This window comes from Moschus berezovskii, chromosome 20, assembly GCF_049115385.1.
Source record: "Moschus berezovskii isolate FMDL1 chromosome 20, NW_MosBer_1.0, whole genome shotgun sequence".
Classification (NCBI taxonomy): domain Eukaryota; kingdom Metazoa; phylum Chordata; class Mammalia; order Artiodactyla; family Moschidae; genus Moschus; species Moschus berezovskii.
Genome location: NC_142479.1, coordinates 40,549,867 through 40,577,546, shown reverse-complemented (window position 1 = coordinate 40,577,546; position 27,680 = coordinate 40,549,867). Strand labels below are relative to the sequence as shown.

General features: G+C 47.5%; 1 protein-coding gene across 2 annotated transcripts in view; it reads right to left on the bottom strand.

The window, feature by feature from the left end:
• NTN1 (netrin 1) overlaps nt 1-27,680 on the bottom strand; it is a 203,448-nt gene that overhangs the window by 168,589 nt on the left and 7,179 nt on the right. The window contains exons 1-2 of one of the 2 annotated variants that reach the window (XM_055406964.2): nt 18,146-18,484; nt 16,616-17,697 (exon numbers count right to left, since the gene is read on the bottom strand). In XM_055406964.2, the coding sequence (XP_055262939.1) occupies nt 16,616-17,630 (1,015 nt within the window). In that variant the 5' untranslated portion in view covers nt 17,631-17,697; nt 18,146-18,484. Of the gene's footprint in view, nt 1-16,615; nt 17,698-18,145; nt 18,485-27,680 lie in introns of those variants that run through there. The other variant, XM_055406972.2, reaches the window with a different exon arrangement.

Below are 27,680 nucleotides of genomic sequence, written 5' to 3'. Positions count from 1 at the left end.
TTTTGTCTCTGTCAGATCTCTAGTTATATCTCTTTTTCACTCCTAAAGTTTATTTGTGCCTTCTCTTCCCCCCCCTCCCCCACCAGTCTTCCAGATATTTGTTTATTTTACTAATCTTCCCAAACAACCAACTTTTGGCTTTGGTTTTCTCTGTTGAGTATTTGTTTTCTGGTTCATTGACTTCTGCTTTTACTTTTTATCTCCTCAGCCCCCACTTTGTTCTGGCTTATTCTGTTCATGTTTCCCCTAACTTCTTAAATTAGATACTTAGGTCATTAACGTTCAGCCTTTCCCATGGTTCTGGTATCCTGTGAAACACACGCCTCTCTCCAGCAACCCCTCTTTCTTCAATGAATTAATCACCTCTTGGCAAGAGAATGAGGGGCACAGAGGCCGGCATGGAGCTGAGTAACCTGCCTATTCCTGTAAGTAAGTAGCCGCCTATGGGAGTTGGGCAGCGGGGGGAGTCGTATCCCAGAGCCAAACTCAGCCGTCAGGGTCATATTTCATTACAGGAGGTGGCACCCCATGTCAGGGAGTCCTTGTGGCCTCACCAGCTTGTCCTTGCAGACTGACTTCTATTTCAGCACATCTCCTTTGCCATGCCAAGAGGCAGTGAGGCAGATGCTCCTGTAAAGACAGGAATGAGCCAAAGCAATAAACCCAGCCCCAGCTGTCGGCTCAAACTGCTCCAATCTCAAGTAGGAGTCATCCTGTCCTATTCTTTGCTTCCAATCCTTACTCCCAGTTAATTCCCTTTCTGGAACCACTTAGGAGGGAACCCCAAAACTATCCTCATGGAATGGGAGCACTGGAAGGAACCAGGAAGCATCTGCCAACTCCCTCTTTTCACCACAGAGACCAAGGCCCTGGTAACTTCCATTCACGTTCATGATATGGTGCAGCTCTTCTGAAATCAGCTGCTGCTGCTGCTAAATCGCTCCAGTCATGTTTGACTCTTTGCAACCCTATGGACTATAGCCTGTCAGGCTCCTCCGTCCGTGGGATTATCCAGGCAAGAATCCTGGAGTGGGTTGCCACACAGTTTGCCAGGGGATCTTCCTGACCCAGGAATCAAATCCTCGTCTCCTGTGGCTCCTGCACTGAAGGCAGATTCTTTACTGAGCCACCAGTGAAGCCCTTTCTGATACCAGTGTGATATAAAATAACCATCTTTGCCTATTTAATGCAGTCTGCTCTGAACTCTACATTTCAGATACTATTTTGTAACCCCTGCTTTTACTTTGAGTTCAAGCATCATATGGCTTTGCACATCTCTTAATTTTTAAAAGGTTGGAAGATTTTGTCACTTTGTAAACACAAATTAAGAGAATGATATGTTAGAGTCTACTATTAATATGGCCTTTTTGCTCTTTTTGTAGGCAAAAATAAAAAAAAAGATACAGAGTATCTGAAACATATAATTAGTAAAATTGATTTTGATAAATATATTGAACTCTGTACCCTGAAAACAAGAGCTTTCTTTCAGTTCCCATGGACTAGCAACAGAAGTGACCTTACATACACACATGAGATTATTCAAAAACAAAACAAAAATGTATTCATTGCAATGAAATGGAATTGTACACTAATAACAAAATATATACTTTGAGGAGTTAGTACCCTAGAAATGAAAACCCAATTCATAAATAACTCCAGAAACAAAAAGAATATCAAAACTACAACGACACAGTCATTGGAAAAACAGTGACAATGAGAGCAGTACAAAAATCAAAACTACGGGTAAGTGGTCAAAGGTGGTCAAAGCTACTCTAGAAAGGAAAAATCTTTGCCTTAAATATCTGTACTGCTAAATATGAACAAGGAAAAAAAAATTAGTTGAACTGAGAATTCAACTAGAAATGTTAGTAGGACCACAAAAGCCTAAATAAGAAATTAATAAAGATAAAACAGAAATTATAAAATTAGAAAGAATTTAAAAACATCAAAAAATAAGTGGCAGGACTTCCCTGGTGATCCAGTGGTAAAGAATTCGCCTTAAGGCAGGGGACATGGATTCGATTCCCAGTCCAGGAAGATCCCATATGCCATAAGCCCATGGGCCACAACTATTGAGTCTGTGCTCTCGAGCCCGGGAACTGCAACTACTGAAGCCCCTTAGCTGTAGAGCCCATGCTCCTCAACAAGAGCAGCCAATGCAATGAGAAGTCCACACGCTGCAACTAGAGAAGAGCCCCCGCTCACTACAACTGGAGAAAAAAGCCCTCACAGCAACGAAGACCCAGCACAGCCAAAAAATAAATAAATAAATAAATAAAATTTAAAAAAAAATAAGTGGCAGACTAAAATAGTATGCAAGAGCTCTGACTCTGAGAACAGAGAGATCCTGTTTGCTTTACAACTCTGGGCTTTGTAGCTGTGTCTCAGGCAAGTTAAATGCCTGAACTTCTCAACCACCTGTAAATGTGAATAATAGTACTCAACTCACAGAGTTGTTCAGGTTCTGAAAAGCAAACAGTACATACAAAATACTTAGCACAGGGCCTGGCACACACTGAGCGTTCAACAGATACTATCAGATGTTATTAGCATCACTTTCAAAAACGTCAAACAAACTGAGGCACAAAGAGAATGAGAATATTCACTGTTAGAAATTAGAAGTGATTCAGCCATATTTGAAAGTTAAAAAAACTTTTTTAGTGATTGGGAATGGGAAGTGATTACACAACTATGCTTAAAAAATGAAAATCTGGGTAAATCATTATTTTCTTGGAAAATAAATTACCAGATTTGACTCAGAAAGCAGTTGAAAAATTCCTGAATAAACATATAAGCATGGAAGAAATTGAAATGGTTATCAAATAACTCTTCCCAAAATGGCACAGGGCCCAGATGGGCTAATTCTAGCAAATCTTCAAGGAAAAGTTCTTTCTCATGCTACTTAAATTATTCCAGAGCATAGAAAAGAACAGAAACTTCTCACTTCATTTTATAAGGTTAGAACAGCCCTGATACAAAAGACAATAAAAAGAGAAAAAAGTAAAAAGTTCAGATAAATTACACGTTTTAACAGATACAAAAAAAAAAATCAAACATAAAACATCACTAAAGAATAATATAACCAAATAAACTTTATTCCAAGAACACAAGAATGGCTCCCATTTAGAAAATCACAAAACCACAATGAGACACTACTTCACCATCACCAGAACGACTATTATCAAAAAGAAAGAACAGATTTATTGATGAGGATGTGGAGACACTGGAATCTTCATACATTACAAGTAAGACTTTAAAATGGAACAGCTGCTTTGGTAAAGTCTGGCAACTCCTCAAAAAGTTAAATATGAAGTTACCATATGACCCAGCATTTCCACTCTGAGGTACATACCCAAGAGAAATGAGAACACATATCCATGCAAAAACTTGTATATCAGTGTTCATAGGAGCATTACTCCTAGCTGCCAAAAGGTAGAAATAATCCAAATGTCCACTAGCTGAAGGATGAATAAATAAAATGTGCCGTATCTAGACAATGAAATATTATTTAGCCATAAAAAGGAATGAAGTACTGACACACGCTGTACCGTGGATGAACCATGAAAACATGATGCTAATTATGCTAACTGTTGAGCATTAAGCACTGAAGTCAGTCAGTAACAAAAGGCCCCAGGTTATACGATCCTATTTACATAAAATGTACAGAACAAACAAGTCCATAGAGATCAAAAGTAGATTAATGTTTTCCTGGGGCTGGGACAGAAACGCAAGAGAACAGGACTGGGAAGTGACTGCTATGGGTATACGGTTTCTTCTGGTGACGATGAAAATGTTCTTTAATCATGGTTGCACCACTCTAGGTCTTTCCTGGTGGCTCAGCAGTAAAAAATCTGCCTGCAATGCAGGGGCCACAGGATAGCTCCCAGGGTCAGGAAGATTACCTGGAGGAGGACATGGCAACTCACTCCAGTACCCTTGCCTAGAGAATCCCATGGACAGAGAAGCCTTGCAGGCTACAGTCCATGCGGTCGCAAAGAGACAGACACCCCTGAAGTGTCTTGGCATGCATGCATGCACCACTCTATAAACATACTAAAATCCATTGAGTTGTATGCTTTAAATGGGTGAAGCATATAGTATGAGAATTATATCTCAGTGAAGCTATTAAAATTTTATCAAGCCAATTAATATAATTCATTATTTTATATGCTTAAGCAGAAATAGTATATGATCACTTCAATTGATATCTAAAGGATTAACATTCTAAAGGAACCACATATCCTTAATTTAAAACAACAGCAAAAAGGAGCAAACCTCTGGTAAGCCAGGAACCAAGGTCATTCCTTTGAGCACAATAAAAAAGATCTATCTAAAACCAAGAACAAATGACATACTTAATAATAAAACTCTACAAACAGTCTCACTCAAATCAAGATCTACATAAAGGTGTCTTACCATTATTCTATACCATTGTTTTCAAGTTCCATTCAATGAAGTAAGGCAAGAAAAATAAAAGTCCAAATGCTGAAAAAGAAGAGCTAAAATATTCATGATTTGTGGGTTCTAATTGAATAGAGAAGAAAATTAACTGAAACACTATGAGAATTCATTTTAAAAGAGTTCAATAAAAATGCAGGTTGCAAAGTACTAATATAAAAATCAACAACTTTCCTATATGTCAGCAGTGTCCAGTTAGAAGATATAATAAGGGTGTCCCTGCTGGTCCAGCAGTTAAGAACCCGCCATGCAATGCAGGGGACACTGGTTCCATCCCTAGTCTGGGAAGATCTCACATGGGACAAAGATCTCACAAGAGAAACTGAGCCTGCTCTCTGGAGCCCAGAAGCTGCAACTACTGAGCCCTAGCATCCTAGAGCCCATATTCCATTCCAAAGAGGAAATGCCAATGGCCAACAGGTACATGAAAAGATGCTCAACAACCTTAATCATCAGCGAAATGCAAATCAAGACCACAATGGGATACCCCTCACACCTGTCAGAATAGTTATTATCAAAAGGAACACAAATAACAAATGTTGGTGAGGATGTGGCGAAAAGGGAATGCCAGTGCACTGTTGGTGGGAACGTACACTGGCTCAGTCACTTATGGAGGTGTCTCAACAACTAAAGACAGAGCTACCCTATGACCCCAACAATTCTACTCCCAGGTAAATATCCCCCAAAATGAAAACACTAATTCAGAAAGGTACAGGCACCCCAATGTTCACAACAGCATTATTTACAAACGCCCAGATATGGAAGCAAACTAAGCGTTCATAAGCAGAAGAATGAATAAAGATACACACACAATGAAAGAAAAGAGTGAAACTTTGCCACCAGCAGCAACATGGACGAACTCGGAAAGCATTATGATAAAGTGAAATAAGCCAGATAGAGAAAGACAAATACTGTATGAAATATCACTTATACGTGGAACCTAAAAAAACACAACCAACTGGTGAACACAACAACAACAAAAGCAGACTCGGAGATACAGAGAACAAACCAGTGGCTTCCAGTGGGGGCAGAAGGGGCGACAATACAGGGGTGAGGGATTAAGAGGTACAAATGATGAGGTGAAATAAGCTACAAGGATATATCACACAACATGGGGGACTTAGCCCATATTTTATAATAACTATAAATGGAGCGTAACCTTTAAAAATTGTGAATCACTACACTATACACCTGTAACTTATATAATATTGTACAGCGACTATGCTTCAATTAAAAACTTTTTTACAAAAGGAAGTTCAAGTCTAGAAGCAGCACTCCACCTCAGGGTCTCTTTTCTATGAGCCTCCTCTAAGCCCCCTCCTTGGGGGTATGCCCCCTCACTTCCTACCCTACTCCATATACCAGTGAGGTCTGGAACAGAGTCCCCAGGACTTGCAGGCATTGAAAGCCCAGAGAACTTCAGTAACATTCCCAAGGTCACGCTGCAAGCCTGGACCCAGGACTTCAACCCAGGCCATCTGAAGCTGGAGACGGGTTCTCTCAACCATAACCCCTGACACGCATCTTGGTATTTCAGACGCTATTACACAGAACCCTGTGCTCTCTGATCTTGATTTAAAACTGACGTGTTTCCATACAGCTGGAATATCAGAACTTGCTTTTCACGGAGGATTGAATTCTTCTGCAGACACCTTTGGTTCAAAACAATGAACCGGGACTTCTATGACAGGGAGTAGAGCGGTTAACTCTGCACTTTCAATGCACGGGGCGTGGGTTCCATCCCTAGTCTGGGAACTACGATCCTACACGCCGCGGAGCATGGCCAAAAAAACATAAGAAAAATAAAACAACAAACAGGTCTCTCATCTGGGTTCCGACACAAACTGGGGTGAAGAACACAGAGGACATCCAGTCCCGGTCTTCCCTGGCGAGTCTGAGGAGCGCTGATAGATGATCTGCCCCTAAACATGGCTTAAGTCTCTGTGGACTGGAGTGAGAAGCAGTTTTCTTCCTTGTCGCAGCTGGGCGGGCCGAGTACTCTCTCACCATGAGTTCTCCCAGGGTCTGAGCCGAGGAGTGAGACAGGGCTGGGTCTGGGAAGAAAGACTTGGCTGCGATGGACCTGCCCACCTCTGAGGTCTGGCTGCGGGAAGAGGAAACGCGTTGGCCGCAGGACTCAGAGCAGGGGAACCGTTGTCCAACAGCCCTGCCCTGGGGCGCCCGACCCAAAGGTACTTTCACGTTTTGGAGGCCAAGCTCTGTATCTGTAAACACAATGTGTTTCCTTTTTCATGCTGGGGTTGAAACTGTTATTGTTCAGCACTTTTTCTGCTTCGGCCCAAATGCAGGCAGAGTGCTTGCCCTGGGGAGAGTCCTGTCTCCCCATGTCACGCAGACCTAGTCTGGGGTTCTGGGCCTGACTTCTCGGGTGGGAAGAGCCCCAGGCCCCCAACCCAGGTTGGGGCATAATTTCCTTCGCATTTCGGGGTAGTTCTAGTTTTCTCAGTCCAGGGGACCTTGCACGGGAACTTCAGGGCTGACTCTCCTGGGGAGGCCACTCTTCTCAGGGCCCCGCGATCTCTCAAACTGTTAGGGTAGGAGGAAACTAAAATGCTACGACAGAGCAGATGCAGGAGGAAAATGTGAAGTGAACCACAGTGCCACCCCTGCCTAGTACAGGAGCCAAATTCAAAACTCACTTCTTCTCAAGACCTACAGCATCTTCCCTGTGTCCCAGGCATTGAGCAAAGCTCCTCACTTGGGGGCCCACCCATGTGTATGGTTCAGTACAAGTGTTCACCACTCACACCCACACCCTCCTTGAAGAGACCACTTCCCACCTGCATGGAGGGCACCATTTCCCTGTTCTTCACATCCCCAGACCCAACAGAGCCACCTGACCACTGACTGCTCCAGAAACATCCACTTAAGGCTACTTCTTTAAAAAAAAAAAATACTTATTTGGCAGGGCCAGGTCTTAGTTGCAGCACACAGGATCTAGTTCCCTGACCAGGTATTGAACCCTGGTCCCCTGCACTGGGAGCACAGATTCCTAGCCACTGGACCATCAAGGAAGTCCCTTACAGGCTACTTCTTTGTCTGCAGGCTGGGGAGCAGGGGAAGGTCTTCTGGGACCAAAACTGTCTTACAGTTTTCATCTCCTAGGCTAATTCTGACTAAACAGTAATGGCTGCCTAGGATATTATACTGAAGTGTGTGTTAGTTGCTCAGTCATGTCCAACTCTTTGCAATTCCATGGACCGTAGCCCACCAGGCTCCTCTGTCCATGAAATTCTCCACACAGGAATACTGGAATCGATAGCCATTCGCTTCTCCAGGGAATCTTCCCGACCAAGGGATCAAACTTGGGTCTCTGACATTGTAGGCATAATTCTTTACCATCTGAGCCACCAGGGAAGCCAAGAGTCTAATACCTTAAGACCATTTCTGGACTTAGGAAAATGAGTGCTGTAACTGATTAGTGATGTCTGCCCTGGTTTCAGAATTTGGAAGAGATGCATTGCTAAGTACTCACCACAGCCACTCCAAACAGGAAGAGATGAAATCAGAAGTCCTAACAAACGTAATGAGGCAGCAGAAAGTGTCCATCCCTTTGGGACAGTCCATCATGGAATATAATGTAACACATAGGCGCTAAGGAAACTAAAAGAGGTCTACCTCATTTTCTTGTTACCTAAGACTCATTTATTCAAACCCAGCTCCTTCAAAGGTGACTGTGGTCCTACAGAGTGTCTAACTTAGGAGTGGAGCCTCTGGAATGTGTGAAAAATTGTACATGATGACTAATACTCTCTCTTATCTGGAGGCAGTAAAGGAGTGGGGAAAATCTAGAAAATCTAACAATAGCACAGCCAGGAAGGGGCATGAATGGCTCTCAACTGAAGCTGGACCCTGCGGAGAGGCTGGTACCTCACATGCCTTATACAGGCTAGTCCCAAACCATCCACAGAGACTGAGTTCCAGAGACTCCTTCCAGGCTGAGTGGGGAGGATTCATTGATTATCAGGTGATATAGTGAACTTCCTGTCCCTCTTAGTGTTACTTTTTGCCTTTCAGGGTCTCACGGAACAAATGTACTTTGACCTCTAAAAAACCACTCATCCTTCCCCTTTTTTTGGCAGCACCATACTGCATGCACGATCTTAAGTTCCCCAACCAGGGATCAAACCCGCAGCCCCCGTAGTGGAAGTATATGTGCGTGTGTGCGTGCTCAGTCGCTTCAGCTGTGTCTAACTCTGCAACCCTACAGACTGTAGCCCGCCAGGCTCCTCTGTCCGTGGGATTCTCTAGGCAAGAATACTGGAGCAGATTGCCATTTCTTCCTCCAGGGGATCTTCCCAACCCAGGGATTGAACTCGTGTCTCTTGCATCTCCTGCCCTGGCAGGTAGATTCTTTACCACGAGCGCTGCAGTGGAAGTGCAGTCTTAACCACTGGACCGCTAGGAAAGTCCCCACTCACCCCTTTAAATAACCCAGAGGTCTGGCATACCTACAAGAAATCTTTCTTCTGGATCATCTTTATGTGCATAAATGCACTGCAAGGGGATTACAGCCTTAGCACCAGCTAATACACTGACCCTAACGGCAAAAGGCTCAGGATCTCTAGGAATGACCCTGACAGAGGCAGAGGCAGTGTACATTTCTCCACTCCTTGGCAGCACTCCTGAACCACTGGTACACCTGTCTCCTTGCTGACATATTCCCTTGTTCCCTGAGGGCCAGTGAATGCATTGGCTAGAAACATCCAACACAAAGGAGGCTTGGAGCAGGCACTTCAATGCTGGATGAGAAAGGCTCAGATGGAAAGCATCTCACATCTCATCCATCCCATGACCACAGTCCCTTCTCTCTGTCAGAGGGCAGAACTGGCACAAATATAACGAAGTCAGGGCTGAACACACACCGAGTCAAAGACTCCCAGGAGCTGGGGATGGGAAGGAAGTATTACCTCTAGAAGCAAAGAACTGACCAGCTGATGGGTCTCTGCCTTCTGACCTGGGGGAAACTCAACATTATATAATCATAAAACATTATGTCATTAAATCATTAAATGTTATGTAAATCATATAACATGTTCCAAGGCAAAGGAAAATCTAATTTCAAGTTTATAACAGGGCTACATTTTCTGGAATACAAATACAGAAATGCAACCTTGAACTCCCCACATGGTGCTATACACATCGAACCAAACTGAGACAAGAGACAGACTGGCAGCGAACGGCCCTATGTCCAAGGACTCTCGCGGGCAGTTTCCTTATTCCAGGTGCTATTCAGAACCATCCCTGGGAGCTGCTTACAACAGAACGTGGCTTTTATGTGATCAGCCTTTGAGACAAGTGCCACTGACACCTGCCTGCCCTCTGCATCTGCAACGGCATCACTGAACAAGCCAAGATGTGCCCTGCCCACGTTCAGTTTTGCTTGTGCATCTGGTTTTGAAAGGCTTCCGTTTCTCACGGCAATCTGATTCAGTGACATAAAGCACATGCAGAGCACCGAGTACGATGCCTGGCACTTAAGTAGGGGTTTTCAGTCTGTCCTCAGCATGCAACCTGACACGTCCCTGGGACAGACACTTTAAACTCCCTGGCCACCTAAACAAAAGCTGCATCTTCCGAGGCTGCAGAGACCACAAGGGCTGAGGTGTGTCTCTTCAGACTGACAGGCAAAATGCTGTCGGCCACTCTGTAAGTATTAACCTTAAATCTTGAGCATTTCAAAAGCCCCCTGAGACCTCCGGTCTCCCTCTAATGAAAGGCACTGCAGAAACTCAAGGTATGATTATCACTTCTGAAAGGAAGAAAAAAAAAGATACTGGCTCACAAAATACCCTCACCACAGCATCAACAGATAAGACTGTTTTATAATCCAGTTCCCTAGAGAGCCATTTATTTTGGTGAAGCCAGTGTGCATAGCAGACGCCGTAGAAGCCATCAAGATAACACGAATAACAACCCGGTGGACTTTTGAAGTGTAAACATAAAAGTCTATTAAGAATACAATGTTGGTTTAATCCCAAGACAAAAAATTTACTTAATGAAAAGCACAACTCATCTCCAGAAGGAAATTATCGATACCAGCTGTGAGCAGACAATGAGGGGGTTCCTTCCAGGGAACATCTGAATTGCAACCCACTGCCTTTCCAGTATTTACTCTGGACCTGAAGTCTCAAATACTTTTCTGAAGATCTCATTTTTCTACGGGAGGAGGAGGTCAGGGAGAAGTCTGGGCAAGGCGAAAGGACAGCTTGGCAAAGCCCTGGAAAGAAACAGACGCTCCCCAGAAGCTCTTGATTCAGCTCTGTCTCACTTCTCTGGGTCAAGCAGCGAGGAGCCTCTGGGCCCACCTCAGCAGTGACCCTCACTCCAGCTGCCATGGGGCCCAAAGCGATAAACGACAGCCCCGTGCCACTGACACACGTGCCCAGCACGAACCAGCACCCCACCAGCGACCAGGATACACCATTAAACTCCCGTCTTTATTTTTAAGACATTTCTTTTTGATGTGGACCATTTTTAAAGTCTTTATTAAATTTGTTACTGTCTATGTTTACTGTTTATATTGCTTCTGCTTTATGATTTTTTGGTCTTTTGGCTGCAAGGCATGTAGGATCTTAGCTTCCTGAGCAGGGATCAAACCTGCACCCCGGCATTGGAAGGTGAGGTCTAAACCACTGGACCACTAGTGAGTGAAGTGAAGTTGCACAGTCATGTCCGACTCTTTGAGGCCCGTGGACTGTAGCCTACAGGCTCCTCCGTCCGTGGGACTCTCCAGGCAAGAGTACTGGAGTGGGTTGCCATTTCCTTCTCCAGGGATCTTCCCAACCCAGGGATCGAACCCGGGTCTCCCGCATTGGAGGCAGACGCTTTAACCTCTGTGCCACCAGGGAAGTCCCTAAACTCCCTTCTTTAACAATACTTCTTGGCCACGTCCTATACTTTTTCCAGTATGTCCCAGAGAAGCAACCAGCTACTGAGCACTAGGGAGACAGGAGAAGGCCCGGTTAAAAAAGGAATTTCTGATTACGAGCTCTGTTCCACTACCTCTGAGAGAGATCATGGGCCCTGAAATCAAAACTCAGCCATGAGCAACACCTGTGCACGGTGAACACCCACACAAAGGTGTTTATAAACACTCTGCAGTTACATTCCTAAAAGCTCCCAGCTCCCAGGCGGCCTAAAGGCTAACATCAAGGACAACTTTTTATATACAATTTCATATGCAAGCATTCAAGCATATATGAACATAGTAAATACAATCTATGGCATCATATGACATACTATCACATAAGACAACAGAACTAGGGAACCACCTTTAATTCCAGCACGAGGCAACAGGTTGTTCCAACTATTGTCCTCTACACGCAGACCTCGCTTGATTGTACTGTGCTTTATTGAACTTTGTAGACATCACGTTTCTTACAGGTTGACGGGTTGCGGCAACCCAGCCTCGAGCAAGTCTACGGGCACTGTAGCATAGACTCACTTCATGCCTCTGGGTCACATTTTGGTAATTCTTACCAATAGTTCAAACTTTTTATTATTGTCTGTGTTACGGTAATCCATCATCGGTGATCTTTGATGTTACCACTATTAATATTAATATGACTCACGAAAGGCTCAGAGGATGGTTAGCATTTTTTAGCAGTGAAGTGTTTTTTTAGTTTTATTGAAATATAGTTGATTTATGATGTTGTGTTAATTTCTGCTGTGCAGCAATGTTTCAGTTATACATAAATATATAATTTTGCTATTGCACACTTGATAAACTACAGTATGGTGTAAACAACTTTTACAGACACTGGGAAACTGAGAAATTCATGTGAATTGCTTTATCGTGACATCTGCTTTATCGCTGCGGTCTGTAAATGAACCTGCACTATCTCTCTGAGTTCTGCCTGTACATGAACTGTTCATTCATCCAGCCATCCAGCCATTCATCCATTCTATGGGGAGGCAGCACAGACGATGCAGTAAAACGAAGCCTAAACTTCAGACTGGAGACCCAGCTCCACTACTACTAGCTGTATGACTCTGGGTAAACCCTTTACCCAAAGGTTATGGTTTTTTCCTCTGTAAAATAAGAATTGGGGCCCAGTATTAGCTTAGTTACAATGATCAAATAACTAAATGTGAGTGTTGGTCAAAAAAAAGCCCTCCAGGGTTAGTCATATTAAGATAATAACTATAATAAATGGTGGTGGTGGTAGTTAGTTGCTAAGTCATGCCCAACTCTTTGCAGCCCCATGGCCTAGCCCGCCAGGTTCCTGTGTCCATGGGACTTCCCAGGTAAGAATACTGGAGTGGGTTGCCAGTTCCTTCTTCAGGGGATCTTCCCAACCCAGGGACTGAACCCGTGTCTCGTGTATTGGCAGGTGGAGTCTTTACCACTGACCCACCAGGGAAGCCCATGATAATTACTAGGACTATAAGACTATTCACTTATCTACAGCTATATACCAGACTGAGCAGCAGATCATTTCAGCCTTCTGATTTTGCAAGAGTTTTTATCGGGGCATTAGATTTCTCAGAGCAACACCTCCCATATAACCTCCCTCTCCTGCCAGGAATGACGGCAGGCCCAGAGCCATTTACAGCCTGAGGACCCCCTCCCAAAGTAATGTTTAAACAATTACAAGCTTTATGGTGCAGGTACCCATGACCATAGGAGGCCAGCCCAGCACAGTGCTCATCTTGCAGAGACGTCTTTTGTGTGGGTTTTGGGTTTCAGCAGGGCAACGCCAAGCCAAAGCGTGAGTCGCAAAACGAGTTTTCATAAGTTCACCCTGTCACACACCAGGCAGGGGTTCATGCTGACATCCCCACAGTAAGATTAAACAGCATGCTTCATCAGGCACTAAATACTAACACAGCTCCGACGTCAGGGGGACACTGATTAAAACTGATGTCAATAATTTATGGAAACACAATATGGTCTTCAGATGCTCTTTTTGGGAAAAAAAAAAAGGAAGCGGGGGAGGGCCTAACAACCCAGGTGGTTTAAAACTGTTCATGCATTTTCTCTTGAATGTATACTCCCCCCATGCACGGATGCTTCTTTACATGATGAATATAAATGCACATGTGTATAAGAGCATGTGAACACTGCTGATACATATGGGCGGAAGAAAGTATTTAGTTATTCCACGGAGAGCTGTCGAGGCCATAACATTATACACAGTCTTGTCTTTCATATTGTTTTGAGTTTTCTTTTCCGGAAGAAATCCAAAATTGCGTTTAAAATAAAATTGAACCTTATAAAAATTCACGTTTACTTCATAGAGAACTCAACCTTGAAACAACCCTGAAAAGAAAGCTGGACCAAAGAAAAACCTATAGGATATAATATTTTCTTGGCCCTATAAAGAACTATTTAGAAAAATAATATCGATGTTTTCTTAAAGTTTTAGGATGGGGGGGAGGTGAGACAGTTAACTTAGGGAATGATATCACTTTATTATGTCTTGTCTCATCATTTTAGAAAGGCAAAGACAGACAGTGATAGTGTTTCATTTTTTTTATCAAAACATTTTTAGAATAGAAAATATACTTCTTTGCCTTAGCTGTAAAAAATCTGGGTAGCCTGACTTCCTATGTCAACAGTGTGAAATTCACAATATAGGATTATGTTGGGGGAAAAAAATCTGAGCCGCTGATAGCTCAATAGTTAGTGTTTGAAGGATTTATTAACGCCTTTTCCTAGCACAGTGCCCTGTAGTGTCTCAGAACACCTGTCAAATACTAATTCATTCACGTATCTCCACTTCAGGGCCTTTTCATAAAAAGCTCGACCTTTAATTGTAAATCACTTCTAAATTGTCTTTGCTGGCTTTCTCTTTTGCGAAATGATGGAAAAATCACTGAGACTTCAATTAAGACTTTATGGGAACTTCAACCTGACATTCCTGAGGCTATATCTACAAGGTATCAGAACATCTATTCAAAAAGGAAACTATAAATAACTTTAACATCATTGAATTGGCTTGGCTTTTATGAGATGACTGAATAATTGGCAAGATTTAAAGATACTTTAACTACTGAGAATTAAAATAACTTCGGTGAAACCCAGAAAATATTGTCAGCCGATTATTTGTCATGTAGATTATGTACTTATTAGGCCTAATTAAACTTTTTGAACAAAAAGGCTTACTAATTACGTTAGTTAATATGTTGATTGCTCAATTTGGCTTAAAAAAAAAAAAACCCAGTCAATCCAATTTGTGCACTGAGTTAGTGCTTTGGTCAAAAGACAAAGTCCTCAACTATGGAGATTATTTCAAGCGCATGGCCATTGTTATAACAATCACGGGTTGCTTCTCCACATACAAAGTGACAGAGAGCTGGAGGTGGGTGGTATCAGAACAATACCACCATGGCTAAGAGGAATCTTCAAGCCAGGGAAACATTACACATCATAGCCAGCCTATTTGCCTCCATGTATTCACTTGCGTGTTTTCCAATCAGACCCTGCTGGTGACGATGAGAAGTTATCTTTCATATGCACATACAAGCTAACACAGATACCCAAACCCTGGGAGGCCTTTTAAATGTCAATAAAGGGTTTTCACTCACAAAAGGAAGAAAAGAAAAGAGGAAAGGAGAGAAGAAAGAGAAGAGATGGGAAAAACCAACATTTCTGAAGGAATGGAGCAGATCAAAGGCGTTCTATTCTCAAAGACAACTAAGTCGGGGAGTAACCACTGTCTCAGTGCCCGAATCCTGAAAAGTTTCTTCCAACCAGCCAGCAGTGTAGCGTCCCTTACAGGAGCGGTAAGGACAATGAGGTCTGCAGAAGTGAACCCTTGGATAGAGTGCAAAAAATGGAGATCGGGCCATGCAACAGGAGAACTGCCCTCTGCAGACCAGGACGCCCGCCTGGGCCTCAGAGCCGACCAAAACATGTTTTCCATTCTCAGAAAGTCTGCATCCACAAGTCATGAGGCACAAACTATTTGACAAAAACATGACACAATTAATCAGAACCAGACCTCAAGACGTGTGTTTGTGGGGTCCAGCAAACTTTGTAATGTGCCTCAGAGGCCAAGGCAACTGAAGAAACTCACACTGGCTGTGTGGGAGAGGGAGGGAATGACTCTATTCCACAAAAGATGAACACCCAAGGGCGGATGGCCAAACTGAATGATTTTCCTTAAAATAAAGCAGGCGATTTGTCCCTTTACATCTCATACTGGAAAAGCTGAGTATGGTCTAACTACCTACCTTTCCTCTACGTTTTTTCTTTTTCTCTTCCTGAGGAGAAACTGAGGGCTCAGAGTTTCTACGGCAGCAAAGTTGTATGATCCAGAAACAGAATGGATTTTTTTTTTTTCAAGCCTCATTTCAGACCCAACAGTATCCACCAGTACAGGGTTTTGTGAGATTTCTCTTTCAGGACCTGAAACCCCATAAAATCAAGAATCTGGGCCCTTACTTAATTCCTCAGAATTGTTTAATTTCACCCCAACACCCGCCCCCATCCATGCTAACAACAACAACGAAAATCTGGTATACTTCTTTTTTGGACCGGGACTGAATTAGTTTAAAATAATTAGTGAACTCTCTTTTGTATTCTGCAGATAGTAATTAATTTAAATAACATCATTCTTTTGCTAGCCCAAACACGCTAACCAAAAGAGAAACTATATCTATTTTCAAACCGTAAAAGACAAACGGAGGACGCAGGAGTGATGTTCCTGGTGCACCGAATTAGCCCCAAATTGCAAATCCCTTTGCCACCTCCCAAGGGATTTGTGGCCGTGGAGCTGGAACTTCCTGGGAACCGGGCCGTGGTCCCCAACAGCGAGACCAGCTGCTGCCCTGGGGCGGGGGTGGGGGGGTGTGGATCCCAGAGTCCCGCTAAACTAAGGAGAAGGCAATCAGCGTCTGCCATTGGATCTGGGATTAGGGAGAGTGACTGGTAAATTATCTGCAAAACCCACTCCCAGCAGCTTGTCTTAGCTCAGCGCACAGGAGGCCAACCCAATCGGCCAGGGTCAGGCGCGCGAGTGGACCTGGCTCTCCCGGCCCCACCGCCCATGATTTCCCAGAACACGCCTCCCACCACATCCACGCAGCGGGAGATGCTCAAGAACCCTCGATCGCTAGGCCCTGGAACAGCCACCCGGGTCCCCGCCCCGCCCGGGTCCCGCCCGCGTCCCCGTGGCGCCCCACTCACCCACGCACTCGTTGGCCTCGCGGGCGGTGGCGCGCTGCCAGGGCCGGTCGTAGTGGAAGGGCTTGCAGCGGTCACACTCCGGGCCGGCCGTGTTGTGCCTGCAGTCGCACACCAGGCTGTCGTCGCGATCGCGCACGCAGCGGGCCGCGTGGCCGTTGCACTTGCAGCGGCCGCCCACCTGCAGGTCGGACACGGCGTAGAAGTACGAGTCGCGCGCCAGCTCCGAGTCGTCCTCGTTCTCGTCGCCGAACGTGTGCAGGCGGCTGAAAGCCACGCGGATGTCGGTGGCCGTAACCCAGTCCTGCAACACCGGCGAGTTGTCGAAGTCGTGCGCCGAGGGTCGCCCGTCCAGCGTGCTGAAGGCGATGAGGCCGCCCGAGAGTGGGCGCATGTCGGTGTGCGAGTCGGTGCACACGGCCTCCTGCTCGTTCTGTTTGGTGATGGGCGCGCGGTGCGGCCGGTTGTACATCTTGCGGCACTGCGTGGAGTAGAACTGAAAGGGCACCCACGTGCGCCCGTAGTCCATGGACTTGTAGATGGCCATGGACTCGGGCCGGGGCGAGCAGAACTGCAGGCTCACGTAGGTCACTTCGAACTTCTTGCCGAGCGACAACGTGAGCGTGACGTTGTGCGGGAACTGCAGGTAGTTCTCCGACTGCCAGCACGTCAGGTTGTGCGGGTTGTTGAGATCGGTGAGGAAGGCGGGCGGGTGCGCCTTCTTGGGGTCCGACGCGTTGCAGAGGTGGCAGGAGCGCAGCCGCTCCTCGCCGCGCTCGCTCACCACGCAGTAGCGCGCCGGGGGCCGGCCGCAGGTGCTGGACACGCGCACGTCCTTGCCGAAGGCCGCGTTGACAAAGTCCGGGATGCAGCGGCGCGGGTGGCCGTTCTCGTCCGAGCAGGGGTCGGGCTGCGCCGCCTGGCCGGCGAACATGCTGAGCCCGGGCCCGCCGCGCACCGCGCCCACCAGGCACGCCACGGCAGCCAGCGCCGCCAGCGCCTCCCACACTGCGCGCATCGTGCTGCGTCCAGCCTGCCCCGGCCCCGCCGCGCCGAGGAGTCCGTCCGCCCGCCGCAGAAGGCGCCTGCGGAGAGAGGGGAGCCGCGCTCAGCCAGCCCGCCCCGCGCCCTCCAACCCCGCGGCGGGGCGGCGATCCGGGACGCGGGCGAACGCCCGGCTTCCCCCGCACCGAACGCCCGCCTCGGTCCCCCGCGTCCCGGGGGCAGGCGAATCCGGAGACCCCCAGGCCCCGCACTGCCCGCCCCTCCTCTTCCCCGCCGGCGGCGAGCCGGGGCAATAGCTCGGTTTCCCCTGCCGCCGCCGCCGCCGCCTCCACGCCGCCCGAGGGTCCTTGCCCGCGCCCGTCTGCTCGTCCGCCGCCGCCCCTCCCGCACCCCTCAACTCGGGCGCGGGACAACTCGTAGAGCCCCTGAGCTCGCACGGCCCGCGCCCCCTCCTCCCGCAGCCCGGGCTTCCCGCTCATCTGCCCCCGATCGCACCCCCGGCCGGCGAGTCCGCGTTCGGGACTTTACCTCAGGAGAGGGCAAAAGAGAAAGAAAAGTTTGCCCGGCCCCGGCCGGGGAGCCCGCGCGCCGGACGGCGGAAAGCCTCTCGCTGGCTGCTAGCAGGCGCGTCCTGCCTCAGCGCGGGCTTGCCAGCTCCATGCCCGGCGCGGCCGCCGCTGCCCCAGCCCCGGCCCGGCCCGGCCCGGCCGCCGCAGCCTCTCCCGCCGGAATACGCGGCCGCCCGGCTCCCGCCGCTGCCGCCGCGGTGCGAGTGCCGCCCAGCCCGCGCCCGGGGCGCACACACTCCCGCTGGCTGGCGCGCACTCACACACGCACGCACGCCCCCGAAGGCTCCGCCGCCGCCGCCGCCGCCACTCGCGCAGGGAGCGGGGGGCGGAGGGGACGCGGGGGCGGGGGGCGGGGCCGCCGGGCGGGGCGCCGGCCAATAACGTCGGCGGGCAGCCGCCGGCTCCCGAGCCAAGTTTTCACCCCGGGAAAGAAGAAAGTTAAAGGGAAGCGGCCGGGGACCCGGAGAGAGCGAGGGTGCGAACGGGTGGGAACCGGGGCGCCCGAGAAGGAGAAGCGGAGACAAAGGGAAGCGAGGAGAGCGCCCGGGGAAACCCCGGAGAGGGGGCTGGGCCCGGCGCGCACCCCGCGGAGGGAGGAGGGGCCGGCCGGGGACGGTCCGCGTCGCCCGGCCCCGCGCTGCCCCGGGAGCCCAGCAGGTTTCCGCCGGCCCCACGCCCCGGGGGAGCGCGCAGGCGAGGGAGAGGGGGCGATTTTTCTCCCTCCTGGTCCCGGGCAAACACATCTGTGTTTGTTTTCTTTGCTGAGCCGGGGTCGGGCCTTCCTCTAACCCAGCGTGATGGCCCTGGTGGCACCGCGTCCAGGGCCGTGCCCCGTGGGCAGACAGCCCGGAATCGTGAGGAAGAGGGAGCCTCTGCTGGCTCGCCTCTCCTACCCGCAGCCCTTGGCATCTGGAGGGAAAGAGCGGCTCTCCCGTCCCCTCACAGTTGTCACCGATCGGTGGGCCTGTCTGTAGAGAAAGTAGCCCCTTTCCTACCCGGGGAGCTGTGGTGGGCTGGAGGCTGAAGTGAGACAAAACCAGACAGCACCTGAGCACTGGCCAGCACCCCCAGGCCTCGGGCTGGAGGTGGCCTAGCCCTCCCTGGATCCACAAGCAGCCTGATAAGATGCTTACCGGCTCAGTGTGCAAAGGTGCTGTAGCCCATACTACCTGCTGGGAACCCATAACTGCTTTGCAGAGTAGATGTGAAAGTCCATTTTGCAGATGAGGGAGGAAACAGTTCTCAAGAGGTGAAGAAATTTGCATAAGATCTCCCAGCCATAGAAAGCTGGCTCCTTCCTCTCCTCACGTTTGTCAAACGGATCATCCCACCCAATTCTAGTCTAGTGGGACATCCTTGGGGCCACCCAGCTTCTTGACTCCTCTGCTACCTTCACCAAAGGGCTCAAAACAGTGACAGTATCCTTTGACTGTCTTCCAGCAGCAGCCAAAGCACTTCAGGGGAAAGAATACACTGGGCTGAGAGTTTTGAACTAAACTGCCAGTTGTTAACTTTTAGATGAGTGAGCTGGTAACAGGCCTGGCTTTAAAACTTGGGATACTGGTTCTGGCCCAACAGCTGGCTTGCTGCATTAGCCCCATTGAGTGTCTCATTTTGTCTTATTGGTATTTTCATAAACTCTCGGAGTCTAAGAAGGGGCCTCAGGGCTAGTCTGGCCCAGCTCAGTCTGTTTGGAAGACTGCCTACCCCAGCCTCCCTGAGAGATGGCCACCCAAGCCAGCTCTTCTAGGGATGGAAGTTCACTGCAGCCCAAGGAAATAAATCCACTTCATTGCAGGACTGGCTGGATTCATCCTCTGCCCTGGGGTAGAATTTTAACTTTGTCTTCTCGTGCCAGGTACCACTCTCATCGCTGTTTGTTTATGTCGTGGCAGAGGGGGATTTCAGGTGACTTACAAGGGTACTTAAAACAAGGCAAAATAACATAAATTAGAAAGTGAGGTGGAAGAAGATAAACGTTTCTTTTTTTCTGTTTAACCCCGTGGACTGTGAAATCTCAATGATGTCCTGAAAGGCAACATGGCAGTTTGGAGTTCCAACACCCTTTGGAGTCGGAGTGTGACCTTGGCAACTTTCGCATCTTTCTGTGCCTTGGTTTCTTCATTTATAAAAGGGGGACAATAAGCTCTACCTCATAGGGTTGTGAGCATCAGATGAGTTGACACATGTGAATGTTATAGCTTCTAATATGTGTCTACAATATTTGTGTATACAAATATTGTTCTTAGATCATCTCTGTGGGTGTACTTTCATATACATGTATATGTGACTGTACATAAAGCCAGGCACACAAGTGGATGTAGACATGTTAGTTGGTAGTATGACATTACTAGATCTTCATAGAAATTTTAAGTTATTTAAAGATATTTAATTACATGGAAAGATATTGGTGACATAAAATGAAAAAAGCAAAATATAAAACACTATGCCCCCCCAAAAAAAGGTAGGCATGGTATCCTCTCATTTTTATTTTTTAAAATATGCATAAAAGGACAACATAGATAATTGTGGGTATCTCTGGATAGTGAGGTTGCAGCCAATTTTTATTTTTGCTTGCCTGTTCTTGATTGTGTATGGTAAAATAAGGAGAGCTAAGAGAAGAAAGAAAAACCCCAAGGGAAGACAAAGCAGAGATGGGAATAAAGGTAAAATGGTTCTGGGGCTGCCCTATTCACTTCCTGGGGGTGGGCCACAAATTTGTCCTGAAGATTTTCCAACGCCCAAGTGAAAAGGAGACCATGTCAGTCACACAATCCCCAGTGCCTGTGAGATAAAAACAGACCTATTACTCAAAAGAATTACAACTATTCTTAGTACTAAAATCAGTCAGGAATTTGTCCTGGAGGGCCTCCTAAAGAGACCACAGTGTGAGGTAACAAGCAGACACCCTCAACATCCCCAGACTTCACGGAGGGTTTCTGTGATGGGCCATCGTGTAAGCTGATAGCATCACACCAGAACGTGAGTCAAGGAGACAGCCTGACGAGGACAGGTCTGAAAAAGGCATGCCGGGCTACCCCACTCCCTTCTGACCCAACGTGGTCTAGTTTGGAATATCTTTAAGACCAGATTGGCCAGCGCTCTGAAGCCTTCCTTCTGCTATGTTGTTTCTGTCCCAGAGCTTTTTTTAAAATATCTGTTTATTTGTTTGGCTGTGCCAGGTCTTAGCTGTGGCATACAGGCTCTAGTTTCCTGACCAGGGATCGAACCTGGGCCCTCTGCAGGGGAAGCGTGGAGTCTTAACCATTGGACTGCCAGGGAAGTCCCCCAGTTCTTTCAGTGAGTTCTCCCAGGACACTTTTTGACCACCCACCCTGTAGCCTCTCCTGACGTCCTCTAATTTGTCAGTGTCCCTACAGCATACTGCCCTTTGAGGAGGCGAATGAAAAAAACAGATGTCCAAATGTTGTGAGAGCTTCTCGAAGTGACAGTTATAAATACACACCCAAAATGGCATGTCAGGCTCTGAGCAATGGGATTCGCAATACAAACTGATGTTCAAAACACCACAGTGAGTTTCTTGGGTGAGAAAACACATTCCCAGGTGTTTGGGCCAGGAATGCAGTGGGAGTGGGGGGTGGAGGGCGGCACACCATTCTTGACACCTAAGCCTTACCTGGCAAGCCTGAGAATCACCCTAGGAAGCTGAGAATGTGGAAGTTTTGGGAAACTTAAAAGTAGCCAGAGTAGTGGTGGTGGTGGTGGTGTTTAGTCCCTAAGTCATGTCTGACTCTTTTGTGACCCCACAGACTGTAGCCCACCAGGCTCCTCTGTCCATGGGATTTCCCAGGCAAGAATACTGGAGTGGGTTGCCATCCCCCAGGGGATCTTCCTGACTCAGGGATCAAACCCATGTCTGCTTCATTGTCAGATGGATTCTTTAATGCTGCACCAAGGAACACCATACCCAGAATAAGAGGAAGAAAAGCAGGAGACTCAGGTGTCCTAGAAACCAGTGGGCAAGTTTCAAGCAAGGAGGAGTGGTGAGCAGTGTCACATGCCTTCAAGGTCAAGATAAGATCTGAAAGAGTCCTTTGGATTGAATGACAAGGAAGTCCTTGCTGACCTTGACTGGTAGTGGCAGAAGAGTGATGGGGACACAAGCCAGACCGCCCCAGGTTATGGAGTGAATGGGACGTGAGAAAGTGCAGATAGCCAGTGAAGACAAGTTTCCAGAAGTGTGAAAACAAGTGGCAGGAAAGAGAGGGCGGTTGGAAGGTGACATGGGATTGAAGGAAGCTTGGGAGTTTTTATTGTTGTTTATAAGATAAGGCTATTTGAACGTGCCTAAATGTTGATAGGAGAGAGAAGAAGGAGGTTGAAGACAGATAAAACTAGCCTCATAAAAGGGGCTAGTCAGGTGGTCTGAAAACGTCTCTTGTTTCAAAGACATAAGAAGTAACGCCACCTGCTGAGAGCGAGGGAGCAGATTTGGAAAGGCAGAAGTCTTGATTGGGTCATTAGTGAGAAGGGGACAGTGCAGGCTGGTCAGAATTCAAAGACCTATTGAGGTTGGTGACCATCCAGGAGAAAGAATGCCACCCAGGAAATTCATGCCCCAGCAATGCTCAGTGGCCACTGTAGACCTGGAGAAAGCAGAATGACTAGATTAATCCATAGTTGAAGGTTGTTGTTTTTTTTTTTTTTTCCAGGAGGTGGGCACAGGGACAAAGGAAAGAAGTTGGCTGATGTGATGGACAACAGAGACAAAACTGAAGAGAGAAGGCAGTGAAGACAGGCCACCAACGGCAGAGGAAATAGAAAGGCCAGGATCTATAGCTGTGCTGGTGGCTCAGACAGTAAAGGAAAAAAACTGTCTGCAATGCAGGAGACCTGGGTTTAATCCCTGGGTTGGGAAGATCCCCTGGAGAATGAACTGGCAACTCACTCCAGTATTCTTGCCTGGAGAATTCCATGGACAGAGGAGCCTGGTGGGCTACAGTCCATGGGGTCACAGAGTCAGACAAAACTGAGCAACTAACACATTCACTTTTCAAGACAGTAGCCAGGGGGCTTTCCTGGTGGTCCAATGGCTGAGACTCCATGCTCCCAAGGCAGGGAGTACAGGTTCAATCTGTGGTCAGGGAACTAGATCCCACAAGCCACAACAAAGAATTCGAATGCTGAAACTAAAAGATCCTACATGCCACAGCTAAGACTTGATACGGACAAATAAATAAATATTAAAAAAAAAAAAGATAGCAACCAGTAATCACACATGGCTCATTTCATTTCTATTTGAATGAGCTAAAATGCATTAAAATTTAAAGCTTGGTTCCTCTGTTGCCCTGACTTGGAGAGAGCATCGATAAGAACATTTCTATCATCACAGAAAGTTCTATTGGACAAAGCTGGTCTGGAGGCTCAGGAAGATAGACAACACGAGTTGGGAATGACTGAGGAGACCATGGTCTAAAACTGGATGCCTTCAGCAAGAATTCCAGAGATGGAATAGCTCTAGGTGATGACAGGGCCCACAGAGGATGAGGGGGATTTCTGCTGGGAAGCAGAGAAGGTGAATGGAGATGAGGAAGTCGACCAGACAGGCTGTCCACCTAGGGATGGAAGATCCTCAGGACTGGCACCAGGGCTCGCTGACCCAAATGCTGCTGTGGAAACGGCAGGACCCTGTAGGGCTCCTGGGAATGGGACCCTTTCTGTTCAGCCTCCTGACCTTCTCTGGGTTCCAAAGGGCGGGTTCACCTAGTTGCTAACCAGGGAAGGGAGGGAATGCAGAGACAAAGGGGGAGCAGTCAAGAAACAGCAAAAGCCTTGGGAGAGGATCCTGGTTCCACCTCAAGGGACGCATATAATAATAGCTTCAAGTTTTCTGCAGAACTAAAACCCCCAATAAATGGAAGATGAGGAAGCATTCACTTGAGGAAGCATTCTTCAGAGAAGATTAGGAGATCAGCTGAGGCCAGATGAAAGGAATCGGGGTCTGTACACAGCCTGATCATATCAGCAACCCCACCCTTGAACCATTGCTATAAAACTCACCAAATTCCACTAGGTCAGGACACGCAGTTTTTGAAAGGCACGAACCCACTGTGTCCCACTTTGTCTAGCAAAGCAATAAAGCTGTCCCTTTTTGAAAAGAAAAGTGAAAGTGTTAGTCACTCAGTCGTGTCCGACTCTGTGACTCCATGGACTGCAGCCCACCAGGCTCCTCTGTCCATGAAATTCTCCAGGCAAGAATACTGGAGAATTTCCTCCTCCAGGGGATCTTCCCAACCCAGGAATTGAACCGAGGTCTCCAGCATTGCAGGCAGACTCTTTACTGACTGAGCCACCAGGGGATCCCTTTTTACTTCACCCAAAACTCTTGTCTCCGAGATTCGATGCAGCACCAGTGCACGGAGGCTGAGCTTTTGGCATCGATGTTTTCAAAGAAAGAGAAGAGTAACCTGGGTAGGGAGGAGTCAGCATCGAGAAGATGTGGACGGGGGAACAGCTGTGTGGTTCTGGTCTTAGAGGAACAGGGAGAGGTTGCTGTCAGTTTCATGAAGATCAGAAGAACAATGGAGATAGAGGAGGACAAGAGCTCCCCCTGCCTGGGTGCTGGGTGTCTGGTGTGGACAAGAACAGCCCCTCTGAACAGTGTGAGTGGGGCCTGGGGGAGGGCCAGGCTGGAGGGTCAGCATGAAGGTGGGGTGGGAGGAGCAACCAGAGAACAAGGTGAGGATGCAGGGAGGGAACATCCCATAATGGGAGGGGGGTGCTCAGGCCAGTGGTTCACAAGGAAGGAGGATAGGAAAAGAGGGCTTCGGAGAAACGAGATGACCCGAGGGATCTTCTCCTTGGGTATGACTGACGGTTTTACTTTTGAAGTCAAACATTTTTATAATGTTTGCCATGTGCCAAGTCCTCTTCTAAGCACTTTGTCAGTCATGAACTCGTAATCCTTATAAGAATCTTATGAGATAGGGATAGTCCTAGCTCCATCTTACAGAGACTCGGGAAAGGTGTTGAAGCTCATATCACTGATGAGGAGAAAAGCAGGAATTTGAACTGAAATGGTCTGGATGCAGGGTTCAGAGCTCTTAGACAGCACCTGTGGGCAAGACAGGCTTGGTTGACGTTATCTGACACAAATGGGTTTCGGCTGTGTCTAGACAAGAGAAGGGGTCCAGGTGGACCAGAATTTTGAGCTGTGACCTGGCTTGACTGTGCTTCTGAGCACATCTGGTCCAGTTAAGAGAACACACATTAAATGAAGTGGTTTCCAGGACTCCTGACACAGACTGGAAATTATAGCAGTGGAGGATTTTGATGCGGGGACCTGGCTTCCCCAGAAGAGTCAGTGGGGTCTGAATTGATTGTGTTACTTTTGGAAACAGAAAGAACTTGACTCAAACAAAGCTTGATTCCAACTCACAACTTCACTGTGTGACCCTGAGCAAGTTGCTTCACCCATAAAGTTGGAAACCCATTGGTTTTCTCCCAGCGAAATGGGGACCGTCACACTTACCTTATCGAGTGATTAAAAAAGCACCTGTAAGAGGAAAGAAGCTAGCATACTGAGTATATGACAGTTGAGGGTGTTTGAGGTTTTTTTTTTTAACTATTCATAATCCTCAGATCACTTACCCTGGAAGAAGTTAGGGGCCTCCTGTCATTTTGAGGCTTTGAGAGCCCAGCTCACCTGGTCAGCCTCGTGGAGACACTCAAGGGATCCCAGGCCCCTGGACTTGACGCAAGGAGATGTGACTGTTCTGGAAAGAGTGCAGGAGAGCAGGTGGGTCTAGAGCGTAGGTTTCCCCGAGCTTTGTCCGGGCCTCAGTGCTGTTGATCAGCTTCTTCAGCTGCCCTCCCCTAGTGCCGGCTTCTTGGCTAAGGATTCCGGAGTTGGGCAAAGAAGCCCATACAAACCCCAAACCCGCCAAATCCCTTAATCTACCGGAGCTCTTTGAAGGGGTGCAAACCGCCTGTGGATAAGGGGAACCAGCAGATGTAATTTATTTTCATTTGCAAAAAAGCTTTTGAAAGGTCCCACCCTGAAGGCTATTACAATAAAAATAAAATGGGTCATCGTCCAGGGAAGCTTTGTCAAGGGTGGAAGTCTGGCCATGAAGAAAGGAAACAAAGGGTGCACATAAAAGGACAGTTCTCTGGGGAGGGGGAAATTATGGTAAACCTCTGGACCCAGAGTTGGGGCTCAGCTCACTGAACACCCACACACAGTCTGAAGGAGGGGATTCCCCTCACATGTAGAGGTGACACTCGAGTGACATCAGGCAGAAGGTGAACTGGAGGATCTTTAGAAGTTGTCTGAATGGTTCATGGGACACAGGTTCGGCAGAAGGTGATGTACTGGGGACAAAATCATCTGAAGGACTCTTAAAGGGTGAAAGATTATCAAATATACTTGAAAAATACTATTTTAGGACTGTAGTACAAACTCCTTCCTTAAGTACTCCATGCAGGTGCTATTGGCATTTGGGGCCAGACAGTTCTTCACTGGGCAGAGCAGTCCTGTGTCCACTACAGGATGTTCAGTGTCCCTGACTCCTGTCCACTAAAAGCTTCTAGGTCCCACCCCCTACAGACTCACGTCACTATGACAACTGACAAATAGTTCCTCTCATTTATAAATCCCCCTAGAAGAGCCCTCACTCCAATCCCATCCTGATCCACTTGAAATTTAGCTCAGGGTCTTCCTAAGGCGAAAAAGGTAAGAGAACAGGAAATAAAAACAGAATGCATTTGGGTTTAGGATCTTCTTCTGGTAAGTTCTCGTCATCACATCTCAAAATGATTGTGATATGTGCTAGAAACACAAATAGAGCAGAGGAAAGGGGCACAGTGCCAGGAGAGGAGGTGGGTTTTAGACAAGGTACTTGGGGTGGGAGAGGCTCTGAGAGGGATCCAGTAGAGCTAAGTGAAGAAGGGAGCTGGGGGGATATGCTGGCAGCAGGGGGACAGCAGGAGTGTGCATTTCAGTGGAAGGAAATGGCAAGTGCAAAGGTCCTGAGGCAGAGCTTGACTTGTGTAAGGAACACGAACAAGGGGCTTGGTGAGCAAGATGGGAGTGCTGGGAGGTGAGCTCAAAGAAGACGCCATGCAGGCCAGAGAACACAGGGCTTTGCAGATTTGGAGAGGGAATTTGAGCACTCAGTGATAAGTTCTGGGTACCTCCAAGGCTTTGGAGGCTCTTCCCACGGCTCTTCATATCATAATGTCTCCCTGACTAATCCATCAACTTCTCAAGAGAGGAACTGGGTCTTTACTCTTTGAATCCCCAGAGTTTAACAGACTGCCTGGCACAGGACAGGAATGTACTACAAACTCACTAAAATCAATCAAAGCACGACATTATGGACAACTGATGTCACCAACTGAGGTAAGTTGAAAAAATGTCCTCCACCCCCACCCTGAGAGATAACTGTGTGTTAATTCCTGGAACCTGTGAATGCTACTTTATGTGGCAAAAAATGAGTCTCAGCAGATGTGATGAAAGTAAAGGATCCTGA